We start from the raw sequence: 17,303 nt of genomic DNA, 5'->3' as shown, positions 1-17,303 counted from the left end.
CGCAGCAGCCTCAGCAAAGCGCATGGGATGCGATGAGCCTCCCCTTTTCCTCCTCTTGTCCGGGACGGGGGCTCTGTGTTGGATTCCCAGTTTCCCATGCTTGGCTGTGCTGTCCTAGCAGCCCATTTAAATTCCATTTCAGCTCTGATTTGCGTTAGATAAGGCTCCAGCCGCTATCAATAAAAGCCATGTATTACCCGCGACCCTGCCAACCTTCGGCAAATTTCCTATCTCTGGTTTATTGCCCTTCTGTACCTGCGGCAGGAAGGTGAAACACGGGAAATTGCCTCGGGGCTGCTGTTCAGTGCGGGCTGGGAAGCCGAGCCCTGGGGCAAGGGGGAATTTTTGGAGCCCTGGATTCAACATTGGGTGGGCAAAGCTGGGGAGCTGCAAGGAGTCCTTCTCGGTGGCTTGCTCGGACCTCCTTTGGAGCAGCCTGCATGAACCAGAGGGAGACTTAGAGAGGTGTTTTGGCATCCTTAGAGTGATGCCTCTCATCTGTAGCAGCACTGAGTGCAGCACAGGAGGGATAAATCACGGCTTGGCAGACTCCTGGAGGTGCTGGTGCTGGAGGAGGGTGCTTGGACAGGGCAGTGCCACTGTGCCCGGCCCCAGCCACCCTCTGCCTTTCTCCCTGCAGGTTTTCCACCAAGTACTGGATGTCTCAGACCTGCACCGTCTGCGGGAAAGGAATGTTGTTTGGCTTGAAGTGCAAAAACTGCAAGTACGGAGCTCCGCGTGCAGCTCCTGGGGCATCACGAGGGCTTTGGTGGTGGAGCCGGGCAGGGGCTCGGGCACGGGGAGAGCAGCCAGCACCCCGCCACCTTGTAGGAAGCCTTGACGAGACATGGGATTGGGTGAAAAAAGCCCCAAAACAGGGCTGAGGCCAGGTCAGGTCTGCATGAAGGGAGGGGAGCAGGTCCTTGGGGAGGCTGCTGCCCACCGGGGCTGCTCGCCTGGCAGGGCGCCGTGCGGAGCTGTGCACCTGCAGGCAGCACGGGGGCTTCGCGCCCAGCTTTGGCCCAAATCCTTCCTTTTATTCCCCAGCGAAAGTCGCAGGGCCTTCTAGTTCCTGGCAGGCACGTGGTGGCAAGCAGCCAGCCCACCCACGAGCCCAATTAAGATGCTTTGCAAAGGAGAGGGACGGCGGCGGAGGGTCCATTTCCATTTTTTGGGCAAGGCTGGGAAAAGACAGCGAGGAGGATGGTAATGCCACTTAAAATCCAGGGTCGCCCGTCTCCTGCTCGGTATTGTGCAGGCATCAGCACTTAGTGAAACTGCTTCTGGAGGCGCAATTGCCTCTGCTAGGGATCAGTGCTGGGAATTTGCTGATTGTCTGCTGGTAACTGAGTTAGCTGGGGCTATCAAGCGATAACGATCGCTGGGGCCGTTGATTAAATGCTGATGAGTTAGCAAAGTGGGATTTAAACCCGGGCAAGGAATGCGGAGCTATTGTGCAGTTCTGGGTGGTGGTGGAGGTTTTCTGGAAGTGATAACATTAAAAAACACTTTTTTTTTTCTTTTTTTTTTAAGTGGTGATTCTTCAGCTTATTTTTCACTTGAGCCACCTCCTGCACGCATCACCCTGTTCCCTTGGGAGCTCTTCCCCTTTCCCCCTGTGTGTACAAGGGCTGAAAAACGGCCAGGATCTGTCCTGCTCCTGCTTCCTGTGTTTGCTCAGAAAAGAGCAAATGAATCCCAAGTATTTTAAAAACTTGGGATGGACACAAAATATTTGTGTTTGCTGACTTTGCCGTAGCTGCTTGGCCCCGTGCTATGTTCCCCTACCCAAACGAGGGGGAGGGGAAATGCAGGTAAACCAAACAAACAGAGCAAAAAAACCCCCAAGCCTCAACTACTGAATTAATCTCTACCTTTCCCTCTAGGAATGGCTTTGTAATAAAAGCCAACATGCAAGACTCCTGAATTTTCATTACCCAGCTCATTGACTTGTAGCTGCCGCCGTTTTTTCCTCCTTTGCCCTTGGTTTTTGAATTCTTTCCTGTGTTTTATTTTTTTTTTCCCTTTTCCCCTGGCTCTCCCCATCCACAGGCTCCGGACTCTTTCCCATCCCTAATTGGGAACAAACAGGAACATTTTGGGGTGGGAGCCTGCTGATGCCTATGTGCCTGCCCGCGGGGTGCAGCCCTCCGTGGGCTCCATGCCCCAGAATATTGCAGAATATTCACCAAAAGTCCCACAAACGCTCCTGTTACTTTGGTTAAAAGTCAGAAATTACAATTTGGGGTTGCAGGAGCAGGGAGGGAGGCTTTTCCCAGAGGACCGTTGCGTGGCCCCGGGCACACGGCGATGCGCCGGGGCCGCGTCCGTCCCCGTTCCTTACGGTTTTCTCCGTGTCCCCCCCCTTTAGGCTCAAGTGCCACAACAAATGCACCAAAGAGGCCCCTCCGTGCCACCTGCTGATCATCCACCGCGGAGGTAAGGGCCTTTCTTCCGCTTCTGCCTCCCGGGATGCTGCCTCCAGGTAAAACTTTCAGAAGCCCCCGGGCGACTTTCGGGAGCCCGAGCCCTCGACCCGAGGCTCCCGAAACCGCTTTGGGCGCTCTGTGAAAATTTTACCGACCGTCTTTTCCGCTTGTAGGGAGACGAGCCGTGCGGGGCGAGGCAGATTTGCATTGCAAACCGCTTCCACCCACCCTCCCCCTGCCACCTTTTCTTTTCAGATTCCCCACCGCACGGGGTAAGTGCCAACAGGTTTTAGCCTTTCGCTAACTCAGGGCGCACGCGTGGCACCCGGACCCACCGCGGCTCTCGGTGCATGGGGGTCCCGGCCGTGCCCCTCCGGATGCTCTCCTGGTGTTTCCGGAGCTGCCTGCCCTGAGAATCCATTGGAAATACAGAGAAATTTGGAAATTTGGGCACTTTTGCAAGCCTGGAAAGGGAGATCTCGCAGCTGGAAGATGGGCGCCGCTTCCCACCTCTTTTCTTCCAGTTTTTGGCCGAGTGCTCCGACGGCGGAGGACGAAGGGCTGAGATCACTTAGGGGAAATGCTTTCAAAGCCAATTCCAGCTCTGAGTTTAATTTTGAGCTAATAAGGCTGCTCGTGTGCGCTAAACACCACCCGATCACCAAAAGCCTGCTCAGCAGTTCCATACCAGGGAAACGCATTGCGCTGGTGGCACCAGGGCTCGGCGGTGGGCGACTCCCAGAAATTGGGGTCACGGCTGCGGGCCGAGAAATTGCCGGCACTGCCTGCTGCACGTTTTAGGGCAGGAGCAAGGAGTGATGTGGCTTGGGGGCAGCCCCTGCAGCCGGTGTTCAGCATTAATGAATTAACCCCCCCCCAAATGTTCCTAAAACGTCCCTGCTGCGTGTGGGAGGCTCTGAGCCGGCTCCTCGGCCTGCTGCGAGGAAGAGGATGGTGGCACTGGGTGGGAAAACGCTCGTGCTGGCCGAAGCCCCGGGCTCCTGGCGGCTGCTGATGCTCTCCGACGTGCGCCTTTACAGCCTCCCTCTTTCTCTCTTTCCCCCCCTCCACCCCTGTCCCCCCTGTCCCCTCTCCCCGCAGCGAGGTTAGTCCGGACAGAGTCGGTGCCCTGCGATATCAACAACCCCCTGCGGAAGCCCCCCAGGTATTCGGACCTGCACGTCAGCCAGACGCTCCCCAAAACCAACAAGCTCAACAAGGTGAGCAGCGTGGCGTGGTCCCCGACCCCTGCCCAGACCCCTGCCCGGCAGCCACCGAGGTTCTGCTCCTACCTCAATGCCCCAGACCCCTCCTGTGCTCCCAAGAGGGGAATCATCAAAATTTCGGTGGCTTTTGCTGGGTCTTTGGCCGCCCCTTGCCTGGGTCCGTCCATCACCCAGGGTCCATCCATCACCCCTGAAGCCCCATCCCCAACTTGCCCAGGGCCGTGTCCTCCCCTGGAGCATCAAACCCCTCTGCTATGCAGGAGCTTTGAAAGTCATTCTTAAAGGAAAGAATTAATTAAATTCCCGTGCTCACGTGCCCTGTGCTTAGGGCAGGAGGAGACCGGTGGAGTTTCCCCTGGGTGGAGCATCTCCTTCTCCTGCGGCTCCTTGGGTTTTTAGGCACATCTACCTTTCCCCCTGCATTCTGCACCCTCCAAGCTTATTTCTTTCAAATGGCTCAAAAACCATGTGCTGCTGCCTGAAACTTCAGGAAAACTGCTCCAAGTCAGACAAGCCCAGAGTCTGCTCGTGTCCCTGGCCTCGCCGGTCGAGGCAGAGCGGGCAGTGCACCTGGCTGCTTTCTCTGCGCTACATTAATCGCAATAAACCAGCATGGGTTTATTTTGAAGGAAATTTAGAGTTTTTACGCCCCAGGCTCTTAGGAGATCCTCAGAGTAATTATCTGCCTTGTTGTTGTTGTGGTTATGGCGTGGTGCAAATGGCTTCGGTGGCACCTGGGGAGGCTGCAGAGCTGCCGCGGGAAGCTAAAAGAAACCCAGATGCATTTTTCTTTCTATCGCAGATCCTTCCAGTGATTTTTTTCATGTAGCTGCCACGCTCTTTTATTTTATTAGAGGGCACTGGGGAACTGATTCAGCCCGCTGGTACGGGCTGGGACAGGAAGGGCAGCAGCACCAGTCTCCTTCTGCCACCGCGCTCCTGTCGTAGCTTTCCCCTAAGCAGGGCATAATGATGCACGCTGTATATTTGTAGACCTATCTCATGCTTTGAAAGCAACAAATGAAACTCATGCCCGTGCTGATACATATATCTGTATGTCCTAATATGTGCATGTGCAGATTGCCGAGCTGTACTCGGCTCTGAGGATGCAATGGGGCTTTTCTAAGGAGGACCGATAGCGACTGCTGGATCAGCAGCCACTAGGAAATTGTCCTCGTGCTTCTCCCAGGCTGTGACCTGAGTGCTCCCGTTCCCATTAAAGTGTCCTCTATAAACGTGCTTTATCCATCAGGGCCCCTTCTTTTGTTGGTGTTTCTAAAAGCTTTTCTTTAGAGATATCCTGTTCTCTGTGCACAGCATTAAAATCTCATTGTTCCTGGCGCTCGGTGTTGGTTTAAAAAATATTTTGCCAAGCCAAGGCTGCCGTGTGTGTCAGGGTGGACTGTACAAAATGCACGTGGGTTTCCTGGAAAGCCCAGCTCGTTTAAAACCTCATTAAATGGGACAAAATTGGGAGGCTGGTGCAGATTTCTGGGGGGTTTGCCAAGGGGGAGCTCCCATCTCCAGTGGGGAAATCAGACCCTGCAACGTGTCTCCAAGCTGGACAGCATGGGTGTGGGCAACGTGGGGAACTCTGTCCCCAGTTTTCCTCTCTAGACACTCAAATCCTTCAGGTCCTCAGCCCTGTTTTGTCCCAGGTGGCCCTGAATAACCCATCCCAGTGTGTCCCATCGCGTTTGTCCTTGCCTTGATTAGGAACAATTATTGGAGGGCAAGGTCAGCTGGCACGGGGAGATGTCTTGGGATGTTCGGGTGCTGCCTGGACCGCAGGAGCCTTGGCTGGTCCTTCCAATCCTGCCTGAAATCACCCCCCTGGCCATGCTGGGGCTCTGGTTGTTCCCCAGGACTCCTGAAAATATGGGAATAGGGAGACTTGAGTCACTGCCACTTGTCACCTGGCGTCCTCTGCGCTGCAGCACTGTGCAGCGGCACCGCCCAGCACCGCTCTCACCATCTCCCCTCTCCTTCTCCCCCCTCCGTGTCGTGCAGGACCACATCCCGGTGCCCTACCAGCCGGACTCCAGCAGCAACCCGTCCTCCACCACCTCCTCCACGCCGTCCTCGCCGGCCCCGCCGCTGCCGCCCAGTGCCACGCCGCCGTCCCCGCTGCACCCATCGCCGCAGTGCCCGCGCCAGCAGAAGCAGTTCAACCTGCCAGGTATGTGCCGTGCTCCCCACCTCCACATCTGCCCCCCCAGCACATGTGTGGGGGTCTGCTGCGGGTGTCCTCAGGGTAAGGGTCTGCTCCAGGCTGGGAAAGGGGAAGAAGCAGCAGAAATGAGTTTTGGATAATTCGGGAGGGACCTCGGGGGTCTCTTGTCCAAGCTGCTGCTCAAAGCAGGGTCAGAGCACAGGGCTTTATCCAGGCTGGTCCTGAGCAGCTCTGAAGCAGGACCTCTGTGAGCAACCTCCGAGGCTCGAGGCTCCAAAACCTTTCCAGGCACCCCTTAACATGTGCCCAGTGTGTGGCCTCAGTGGGAAACAAGGTCTTGTCCCTCTGCTGGGGTGCCTGGGGGTGACGTCCCCGTGCTTTGGGGCGATGCACCTCCTGTTTGCAGGGCCAGGTCGGGGTGCACGTGGGGAGTTGTTGGTGCTGGGGGGATCTGACATGGCTCGTCCCACCGAGAGGGAAGGTGGAAAAGGACACATGGTCACAGGGTGCTGGTCCCTGGTGGCTGCAGGATGCAGGAGGTGCATTAAATGCCCCAAAATGCAGGGGCTCAGCTGTCCATGGCCACCACTTTCCCCTCCCACCCACTCCAGCAGTCCCAAAAAGGGGTGACAAGGGGGACTCCCGGCTGTGACCCAGCTCCAAGACTCTGAGACACTTGTGGCCAGCCTGGTGCTGGTGACCCCATTTGGTCCATGACCCCTTTTGGGTGGGCAGCCAGGAGGTTGGGTCCCTCCGGATGGAGCACGCCAGGGGCTGGGCAGGGTGCTGGGGGGGACGAGGAAGACAGCGGAGGAAGATGGGGGGGATGTGTGCCACCTGCAGAGCCTCTTCTGCTCCCACCCTCTAGGGCTGAAGCGTCCCGATGTCCAAGGAGTGTGGCCCCAAACATCCCCAAACCACTCCCTGAGTGAGCCCTGGTCCTCGCGGGGGTCTTGGGGTCCCCCAGAATATTTGGTGCCCCCATCACACTTTATTTCTGGAGAAGAAACCTCCCCCAAGGACATTATTTCATGTCCTTTGAAGTGCAGACTGCAGAAGGAAGCCTGCAGCTGGCAGCAGCACCTCCTGACCCGGGGGCTGGGGCTTGCATCGAGCCAGCGGGGATGAAGCGGGGCAGGATCAGCCCCACAGAGCTCAGAGGGGCTCACCCCCTGCCCTGTGCCCTGCAGTGAAGAGGATCTGGTCGGACACAAAGCGGGGCTCACCGCGCTTTCATCTTCCCACGCGGGAAGTTCAGAGCGGCCTCACCAAGATGGACATCTCGGGGATTAGGATTTGAGCTTGGGGGTTGCAGCACGGTGACCTTTTTTTGCCCAGAATTATCTCCGGGTCTCCTTTGATCTTGGCTCAGGTGTGCTTGGGTCCTGCTGCAGAGCTGATGGGCGGGAGCAGGCAAAAACGGGTGCAAGCAGCTGGAAATTCATCGCTTGGTGTCTGCCGGGCCGATCGCACCGCTCAAACCCGCGGGCTTTTACTTGCAAACTGGGCATCCGAATCCCACAGGCAGCATCAGCACTCCCCAGATGTTAATTACGGGTGTGAAGGGGTTGCTGATGCCAGCAAAAGGAGGAGTGAAGTTTTAAGAGCTGACACACAGCAAACCCGACCGTGGTGGCTCTCGTCCCTCGAGCACTGTGGAGCTTACAGTAAAAGTGTGTACGGAGGGTACGCTGGAAGCACAGGAGGAAAAATACCTCTGCACACATCAGATGGGCTTAGGGAGCCAACAAGGGAGCGTGTGTGCGATGGATTGGGTCCTCCCTGGGATGTGGGGCAGGGACCAGGCTCGGGGCTGGCGTTTCGTGGTGGGGGACTGGGCGCAGCCCTGCCTGGCTGGCGTTTATCCCCCTCTCTCTTTTGCAGCCTCCCATTACTACAAGTACAAGCAGCAGTTCATTTTCCCAGGTAAGGCTCTCCTATGAGGCAGGGTGCAGAGCTGCACCTCTCGGAGAGGGGAGGGTCCCCATGGGGGTGGGTGCATGGCTGGGCTCGTGCAGGGAGGTTGAGCTGGGTCCCCCAAACCCAAATATGCTCCCCCAAACCCATACATTGCTGCAGGACCGCAAGCGCTATGAAGATACTACAGGGCTGGACGGCCCCAGATTATCCCCAGAATTGCACCCGGGTCTGATCCAAGGTTTTTGGGGGCTGGAGGGAGGGCTGGCCTCCCCAGGGGCACCCCACCGGCTCTCACTGCGCTCTCTCCTCCCCAGACGTGGTACCTGAGACGCCGACCCGAGCCCCGCAGGTGGTCCTGCACCCCGTGACCTCCAACCCCATGTGAGTGCCGGGCCCTATAGAAGAGCCCTTTTGGGAGGATGGTGTCAGTGAGGGGTTTATGTGCTAGGAGCATGTGGGAACGAAAAGTGGTTGCAAGGAGGCAGAGACGGGGAGTTTTTTTACATCGCTTTCTTCCTGCTGATGCAGCCCTGCCTCTGGGATGGGGTTGGCCTTCACCCCCCAGGTCCTGATGTCAGAAACAAGTCAAATCTGAGAAACCACCTCAATGTGCCACAAATACCTGCCCCAGCCCTGCTTCAACACGGTCAAAGCTGCAAGGTCCTGGGGGGGCTTCTTGTCACCAACCCCCCCCGGGACTTCAGCAATGGATCCCATCCATCGCCCTCCTGTGCTCCGTCAGCCCCTCGGATGGCTGCGACTTGTGGGGAAGGGCCGCCTCTCCCCAATTAGCAGCAAAGCTAATTAGCCAGCACTTATCCTCACTGATCCCTTGGGTGAGAGTGACGTACCTAGCGTTGTTTTCACACCGCGGTTGTTTTTTTTTTTTTTTTTTTTAACAGCCTGGAAGGAAATCCATTACTTCAAATTGAAGTGGAGCCCACGTCAGAGGTGAGCTGCTTGGGTTTTGTTTGTGGGGTGAAAGGGAAAGTCCCAAAACTGAAGTTGGTTAAGCCAGAGTTTGGGGATTTGGGCTTTTGATGCCTTTATTGTCTGTGCATCTCCAGAAATGATTGCACAGAACTGTCTGGGTCAGTCTGGGGCTCTGTGGGCACCCATGTTACAGACATTTCAAGGCATGTTTCAAGGCACCCGGTGAGATTAGCATCTCTGCAGCAAAGCTGCAGATAAACGAGTTAACAGCCAGACCTAATCCTGCTCAGGCACCGAGGGACGTGGTTTGGTGATGGGGCTGGGCAGGCTGATGGCTGGACTCGGTGATTTTGAAGTACCTGGCTCTGTGTGGGTCCCTCATGGGCTTCGTGTCTGCCCTCATCTTTATATACAGTGAAATTTGATGAGACGCACTGAAAATTTGGCACAGGGCGAGGATCCCCTTGGCAGCAGTTCCCCAATTTGCGTTGTGTTGTGTGGTGCAGCCTCGTTGAGCACCCAAGGGTGGCAGGCGGATACCGGTCCCCGCTCACGGTCCCCTCCCTGTCCCCTCCTGCAGAACGAGGAAGGCGCCGAGGAGGCGCAGGAGTCGGAGGATGACTTCGAGGAGATGAACCTCTCGCTCCTCTCCGCCCGCAACTTCCCCCGCAAGGCCAGCCAGACCAGCATCTTCCTCCAGGAGTGGGACATCCCCTTCGAGCAGCTGGAGATCGGCGAGCTCATCGGCAAGGGCCGCTTCGGGCAGGTCTTCCATGGCCGCTGGCACGGGGAGGTGGCCATCCGCCTCATCGACATCGAGCGGGACAACGAGGACCAGCTGAAGGCCTTCAAGCGGGAGGTGATGGCCTACCGACAGACGCGGCACGAGAACGTGGTGCTCTTCATGGGGGCCTGCATGAGCCCCCCGCACCTCGCCATCATCACCAGGTAGGGCCCAGCATCTCATGCGTGTTGTTTTCTTTCCAAAAAGCCCTCCTGAAGGCCAACAATACCTCTTGATAAGGTGCCAGGAGGCTAGTCCTCCTTGTCCTAGTGGAGGGATGTCCTCCATCTCCTGTGACGCGTGCTGTGGGACAGCAAATCCCTCCTGCGTGGGGCCAGGCAGTTTCATCTCCTGGAAACACGGAGCTGGGAGGTTTGTTTTAACCAGCAGCATGGTGCTGTCTTGGCAGCTTCTGTCCCGGAGGGGTTTTTGTGTGGTCCCCTGGCTGGTGCCTGGGTGAGTGGTGGGGTCTGGAGGGTGTGAAGCAGTGGGGCAGCAGGCCCCATGAGTGGCCTGGTGGTGTGGAAATGGCTCAGAAATCTATCTGCAGGCATAGCAGGGCGCAACTGCTGCGCCACATTGTCCTCGGTACAGCCAGAAGGGCAGCGGAGGTGTGGGAATCTGGGCGCGCTCAAGGAGGGCTGGTGCTCCAAGGGCTTGTCCATGGGGACTCCTTGCTCCCGAGCCCCTGCAAGATGAGTCATGGTCTCCTGGAGCGTTTCCTTCCTTTCCTGATGTATTTGTCCCTGTGGTACCCCCAGAACTGTGCATGGGACAGGGCCAGGGGAGGGAGACGTGGCCTTCGGGCACAGAAGCGGAGGCACCTTGCTGCAGAGACGCGTTGAATCCCCCCGTGTCTCTCCTGATCACCGAGCCTTGACCTGCCATCATGTAAAATCCATCTATCCCTGAATATTCAGCTGCTCCCCCACCTCCAGATGATGAGTGCAGCCAAGTTTCCTCGAGGTGAAGCTGAATTTCCATCCCTCTCCCGGCAGCGTTTTGGGACGCAGAGCCACGAGCCCTTTGCGGCGCGGGTCTGCTCGCCTCTCCAGTTCTATTCAACACCAGGAGCGGAGCAATTTATTTTATTTTATTTTATTTAGCTCTGAAGTATTTCCTATTCTAACGCCTCTTTATATAAAACCGCTCAGGTGCTGCTTTTGACAGCTTTGACAAAATAAATACGTGCGCCGCAGCCGCTTGATGCATTAATGGGGCTGCCAAGCACGCCGCTCCGCTTTCTTTTCCTCCCCAGCTGCACTCAGTCCTTTTTAAGGTCAAAATACGGCGTTACGGGATTGCTGGAAAAACAACCCGCGCTCACAGCATCGCTGAGCATTGCGTGCTCTTCGCCTACAGCCATGAACCCACTTTTATCCCTGTTCTTCGAAGGCTGGAGCAGCATTGCTGTAGTTTTTCGGTTTCAGCCGGGAGCTGTTCAGCTTTCTCCTGCCTCCTGCACGATCTGCTCGTGGCCGGTGCTGGTGCTGGGCTGGCTATGAGGGTGCTGGAGAGCTGAGGAGGAGGAGGGTGGTGGATGGAAGCGCAGAGAGCAGTCTCTGGATTTTTGGGAAAATGCATGACTGCAAGGCCCTTAGCCCTGAGGTCATTCCCAGGCACATTTTATTCCCTTTGGGGCTCCCCGTGGGGCTTTATTCTGCTGCCACATCCTCAGCAGCACCGCTGGGGTTCTCGTGGTGCTGCCCCGGGCAGGGTGCAGGGATGTTCCCCGGTGCCTGGGGTCCCTGCCACATCTTGGAGCCCCTTCTGCCATGGTACAGGCAGGAGCTGGTGTCTGGGGATGCTCCAAGGCGCTGGGATGCTGAGGATGCACAGACGGGAGCTGCTGGCTCTCCCAGGAGGGGCCCTGCTCCTTGGGGGTGCCCAGAGGTGCCTGCGCAAGGACACGGAGAATTTTCCCCACCGAGGGAAGCGAAACCCCTGGCAGCTATTACAGCCCCCCCAGCTTCCTGCAGCACGCTCCAAGCAGCTGCCTCTGCCTGCAAGGGGCTTCACCGCGCCGTGCAGCCCGGAGGGGTTATTTATAGGAGGGTTTATTTTTGCTTTTTCACATCCCTACGTCTTCCTTCCTGCTCAATCGTGTTATTCCAGGCCGCTCATCAGCAGGCAGCGATCTCCCCCTCCAAACCCCGCAGCCCGCGTGCAGCTTCCCGATGTGGAAACATCATCACAGCCGAGGGGAAACTGAGGCAGGGCTGCCTTCTTGTGCAATAACCATTGCTCCAGCCCGAGCATCCTGAGGTGTCTCCGCCCGGCATGAGCCCACAAGTCGGGAAAAGGGGGAGAAATTCAGCTGCTCGTAGGAATGCAGCGGTGGTTTGCACGGTGGCGGCTCCGCCGGAGTCGCTAATGGATTTTCTCTTGGGTAATGAGCGGTGGGGACAGTTAGCATTCATCTTAATTAGTCTCGAGCGAGAGCGGGTGGGAGCCGTGGTGCCGCGAGTAGTGCTTAATGGACAGCGTGGGGAGCGGCTCCCAAGTCCTCGGCCGGGCTGAGAGGAGAGAGTGAGAAACTGCAGTTTGTGCGGCACGCAGGGGAGCCAGAAGTGGCTTTTGCTGGCGATGAATGAGATGAAACCGGGTCCGGGTGAGCTCAGACTGCTGCTGTCCCCATCCGCAGCCACCGGGAGGGAGGTGACACCTTGGCCACCTAGGAGGACCCCGCCAGGACAGAGTATCACAGTTTTACAGTGCTGTCAAAAAGGCTCGAGCCGCCCCCAGGGTGCAGAAACTGCAGGTTTCTGGGAGTCTGCGTGCGCCTTCTTGGGGAAAAAAAAAAAAAAGACCCAAATTTTGGTGCTTATTGATCCTTTCTGGCACTCCACGGTCTGGGAGAGGGGCTCAGCAGCTTGGGGCTTTTTGTGGAGGTCTCTTGTGGGATGGGAAAGTTGCTTGCAAGCAGGAAAAAAGGATGGGAAAGCTTAGCAGGGGCTGTGCACCCAGCAGCCGGGGATGCTCCTGGCCGAGTTTTGGGCTCTTGCTCCTCGTGGTGCAATGCTGGAGGGACCCCAAGTTTACCGGGGTGCAACCAGGAGCCAGGTCCGTCGCTGTGAGCCCCCTGCCTGGGCAGAGGAGCTGCCGGGAGCGCTCTGATTGATGTCCCCGGTGTAACCCGCCGGGAAGACCAAGGAGAACGCTGAAGAACATAAAGAATTAAGCTTGACAAGGCCAGGTCTACGTAAGGAGGATTAATTTGCCGAAGGTGCCTTTCAGCAGGGGAACATTGGGTTCTTATGGTGGGGAGGGAGCTGCTCCCAGCGGGTCCCCATTGCCGGCCCATGGAGGGGGGAGCTGAGTGCTGGGGAAGAGCATAAAACAAGGGAAAGCATTCCCACCTCTGCTCTGGGCAATAAGGCATTTGAGACGTGAGATTTGAAGGCATCTCTGTGCAAAGCAGCTGCTCAGCGGAGGGCTGGCAGCCGGCTTGGCATAGCAAGACATCTGCACCGCCCAGCGAGGCTGCTCGTGAGCCAGACATCGAGGATGAAAAGTGCCCTTTTGGTGATATCTAACTCAAGGGTCCCATTTTTAGCTGTTTTATCATGGTGTTTTTAAATGCGGGGCGGGTGCTATTGGTCCTCCCTGCATTCCCTGCATCACCTCCCGTCCCAGAGAGCACCTGGGTTTGGGGAAGCTACAGGGACGCGCGCCTCTTGCTCCATCCACGATCAAATTGGAAAACGTCTGAAAGGAGGAGAACACCCAGGGCTTTGAGGTTTACATGACCCGAACAGCAGGCCGCTGGGGTAAAGGGATGGCACGGCAGCGCCTGGGAGCTCTGGCCCCCTGTTTCTGCAGTTAGGGGAGCTTCTCTCCTCCTGACATTTACAGCGTCCCAGCTCAGCTGCGCAGGATTTGGGGCTTGTAGACCTTAATGCTTAGGGAGCTGGGGGATGAACAGTTATGGGATTCAAAGGATGGGGGGTTCTCTCCCTTGGATGCTTTGTCGGGGAGCAGAATCAGCGGGGTTTTGCCTCCCATGAACCTCGTCATGCACTGGAGTCCTCCAGCACCTGCTTTAGGGCCGAAGGAGCAGCCTCCTTTCCTACCTTTTCGTTTGTTTTTCTCCTCCAGCTTCTGCTGCGCTTCTCCTTCCATAGCATTTAAAGTAATGAAGCCCATAGATCACATAATAAATAGGTATTGACTTCTTGCCACAGGCTGGATCAGAATTGATTGACCCGTGGGAATACACTTCTTTTCAATCAATAGGAGGCCATCAGGCTGGATAAATCTTGATAACGACTGACAACAGGAAAGTCAATACGTGTATTAATATATACATTAAGCGGGCATATATCTTCCACCTGGAGACAGCGGTGCTCGTGGCGGCAGGAGGAGCGGGACGGGAGGAGAGGAGACCGAAATATTTGGGGTGAGGAGGGTTAGGGGATTGGGAAAGGCACCGGCACGGTCCTTTGGGGCGTGCTTTGTGCCCGAGCGAGAGCTTTAGGCTGAGTCTCGAGTCCATGTCCCGGCTGGCAGCCTCTGATCCATCCCCGTGGCCAGTTCCTTGTCGGCAGCACATTAAGGGAGGGAGCACAAGTTTTTTTGTTTTTGTTTTTTTTTGTTAACAATTATTACAATGGCTATTCCAAAGCAGAGTCGGGTTCGAGGGAAGCTGCCGTCTCGATCACAAGGCTTGCTGCTTCTTCAAAAGCAGGGGTTTCTCTATTTCTTTGGCGTCCTGAAGTTCAGAGTAGCAGGGGGGTCAGGGAGCAGGGAATACATTAGGCTACAAGGAGGGGTGAAAGCATCCTTGCATGTCCCCGTGCACCCAGCCAGCCCTTCCCGAGCCGATTACGAGCGCACCCTTTCCAAAGGCACCACGTATCAAGTATTCTGGGGTGACTTGTTTGCCACTGGGGCTTTAGAAAAGCCTCTCGGGAGCGTGGCTGCTTTGCATTCACCTGTCTCGTGGCTGTTTTCAAAGCAGCTGTAGAAGAGCTCGCCTCCTCCGGCACTATCTCCTTGAAATAAATACGCATAGAGTTAGCTTTTTCCAAATAACTACTCTCTTCCAAAGCCGTGCTGGGGCTGTAGCCTCTGTTTGCGGGGGCTGATTGCCCTCCTCCTCCTCCTTCCCCAGCCCTGCTGGCTCTGTGCCATCAGGGAGGAAAATCCAGCTGCCTGCCTTGTGCCTGTCCGAGGATGTTTCCGTGGGGCAGCAAGCGAGGGCTGGGCACAGCAACATGTCTTTGGGCCTCCTTTGCCCCGAGCTGGGTGCTGGGGCTGAACAGCTCGCTCCTGGAGGGTGCTGAGCGCCCTCCCTCGCTGCTGGAGCTTTGGGAGCTGGGAGATTTTTGTATGGAAACAAGTGTTTCCTGCTTGATAAGGTCAGGGAGAGCCTGGCATCGGGTGGGAGGTGGAGTTTGTCCTGGGAAGTGTTTTACCCCCCCCCAGGGAAGCTCCAGGAAGGTCCGGGCTCGATGCTGCTGCTGCTCGGCGGTGCCTTAGGCTGATGCACTCGTTGTTTTTGTATTTGTGGCCCAGCAAGGAAGGATGGTGTTCTCCCAGTGCCCGGGAGGAAGGAAACCCCATGTGGCGCTTGTCACAAGTGCTGGGAGTGAGGAGGGAAGGCGGCTCCCTGCCTACCAGGGGGTGTAGCGATGAGGTGGAAAATGAAGTTAAAGCTAAAGTCCCGGGGCTGGGAGGATGTTCCCCCACGGGAACGTCTCGGGGCGTTAGGTGGCTAAGGGAAGAGCTGCTTGGCTTCATGCGGAGATTCCAGCAGCGGAGCGTCCCGCTGAAACCAGCCCTGGCAGGGCTGGGATTTCTCAGTCCCCGCTCACACCGGGTGCTGCTGGCATCCCAGCTGCGGAGCACGCAACTCTGGGTTCCTGCACGGCACCCGCCACGTGCCAGCTGTCCCTGTGCTGGTCCTGCTTGCCAAGTAGCGAGTCCCAGCAATGTGGCTCTGCTTGCTGTGACGGCGTCTTTCTTAATATTGCCCCCAAATCGCTCCTTTTTGGCAAAATGCTAATAAGCAGTAAACTGATGGTGGATCTGGAAGCATCCAAGCAGCCTCTGCAGAGCCCTTCCTTTGCTCTGGCTTTGCCCGAGCTCAGATGTGACCTGCTGGCAGGGGTAGCTTTATATTAAAGCCCTTATTAGTAATTCCCACTCTCTCCTCCTGTCTCTCCCCTGGGCGGATGATGCCGGCTATCACCATGGCATCTGAGCCGGTTCCCCATACATCAATTCAGCAGCAAGCAATGAGCTGCCCGAAGTCTGGCATTTATCACTTTGGGGTGTTCAGAACGATCCTATTTAGATCCTATTTAATGGCCCACCGTCACATTTGTATGGATGGTTGGGCAGGGCGAAGAAAAGCGCAAAAAACCTGCTGAAGTGACAGCGTCATGAGCTGAGCATGGCCGCGGAGGTGCCATCGGGCGCGGAATTTGTTCCAGCACGAGTGAGCAGGAGCCAGGCTGAGGTCTTAAACCCTATCGAGGTGATGGCCATCAGTACTGCAATGAGGATGAGGCTGCTTCCCCCATCAAATGGCAGAAATATCAAGAGGCAGTGCTCCTGCTCTTCCTAACTCATCCCTCCCGAATTGTTCCTCTGCAAGTCACTTTGGCTTTGCTCCCGTTGCTGATGTCTCCAGCCCACGCTGGTGAAATGCAGAGTGTTTATAAAGCAATTTGGGATTTGGCTTGCTTGGCTGAACACTTCAAAAACTCATCTTGAATAGCAAGCATCTGCAGTGGGATGGGGCTGGGGCTGTCCTGGGGACGGGGAGGCTGCGAGGGAACATATGGGGTCGATGTGAGGACCAGGGGACCCCGGCTTTGGAGGGATTTGAGCATCTCCCTGCTGGCCTTGGTTGGGTTTGGTCTTGTGTCACCACCTCGCCTGGGTGCAGAGAGGTTTATTTCACCTTCATTTCAGGTGTCACGCCGCGTGATCCGAAGTGGGGTGGGTGCCACCTCCCAGCACCGACCGCTCGAGGCAGGGATGCGTGCGTGCGTGCGCCCCCGGCACCTCGCTTTGTGCGCTTTGTGCGCTCCGTGCCCGCTCCTCCCGCCCGGATGGGGACTATTCACAGCGGGCAAGGAAAGAGAGGGACCCAAATTGCCGGGGGCTGCCATGAAAAGGTTCCGCAGGTGCTTGCTAAATAGACTCAGGTGCTGCATAATAGGTGCAAACACGGTTTTGTGGCTGCGTTGGCAGCTCCTTATCCAGCAAGAAATCGCTAGCAAACACCCGGTGCGGTGTCGGCTGGGTGAATTCACTCCGAGGAGCTATTCATCACCGGGGAGCGAGTCACGGGGCTGCGTCCCTGGGGACGGAGCAGCAGTGGCCGCGTGTCCCCAAGAACTGGGGCTCCTGCGGCCACTGCCTCCCTTCGTGGAGCCCCCCCTGGCTGGGAAGGCAGCAGAGATGGGAATCTCATCGGAAAGGGTTTATCGCTGCACTTTGGAGAGGCAGCAATCGGTGTTTTTTTTTTTTTTTTTTTTTTTCCTCTCCTCCTAACCAGCCCTTTTTATTCCAGGAAAACAGCTGATGTTAACTCACTTAGGGGCTGAAATCAAAGCTAAGCTCTTAAGTTGAATTTGTAGTGTTGATTCATAACTAATCCAGCCCATAAGCAACTTTTGCTAACAGTTTGCTCCGGAGGGAAATCAGCGTTTGCTGGGGGTTGGAAAGAGTTGTGATAACATGTGCATGTGTGTGTGTGTGCAGCCGGGGACTGCGAGCTGGGGCTGAAGCTGTTAACCTGTTGCCTCGTGGGGCTTAAGCTCTACAAGTCTATTTAGCAAATCAATGCAGAAAACTTCATGGTGGAGACAGAATTCGTGTCCCTT

General features: G+C 56.5%; 1 protein-coding gene across 3 annotated transcripts in view; it reads left to right on the top strand.

Moving 5' to 3' along the window:
* KSR2 (kinase suppressor of ras 2) overlaps positions 1–17,303 on the top strand; it is a 59,305-nt gene that overhangs the window by 27,648 nt on the left and 14,354 nt on the right. For 2 of the 3 annotated variants that reach the window (XM_066978965.1, XM_066978966.1), the window contains exons 7-15: positions 641–724; positions 2,372–2,439; positions 2,603–2,701; positions 3,531–3,649; positions 5,666–5,834; positions 7,713–7,754; positions 8,063–8,129; positions 8,651–8,699; positions 9,262–9,629. In XM_066978965.1, coding sequence (XP_066835066.1) covers positions 641–724; positions 2,372–2,439; positions 2,603–2,701; positions 3,531–3,649; positions 5,666–5,834; positions 7,713–7,754; positions 8,063–8,129; positions 8,651–8,699; positions 9,262–9,629 — 1,065 coding nt within the window. The remainder of the gene's footprint in view (positions 1–640; positions 725–2,371; positions 2,440–2,602; positions 2,702–3,530; positions 3,650–5,665; positions 5,835–7,712; positions 7,755–8,062; positions 8,130–8,650; positions 8,700–9,261; positions 9,630–17,303) is intronic. The other variant, XM_066978967.1, reaches the window with a different exon arrangement.

The sequence above is a fragment of the Anser cygnoides genome, chromosome 17, assembly GCF_040182565.1.
Source record: "Anser cygnoides isolate HZ-2024a breed goose chromosome 17, Taihu_goose_T2T_genome, whole genome shotgun sequence".
NCBI lineage: Eukaryota > Metazoa > Chordata > Aves > Anseriformes > Anatidae > Anser > Anser cygnoides.
The sequence above is the reverse complement of the archived record's forward strand: the minus strand, read 5'-3'. Positions and strand labels throughout refer to the sequence as shown.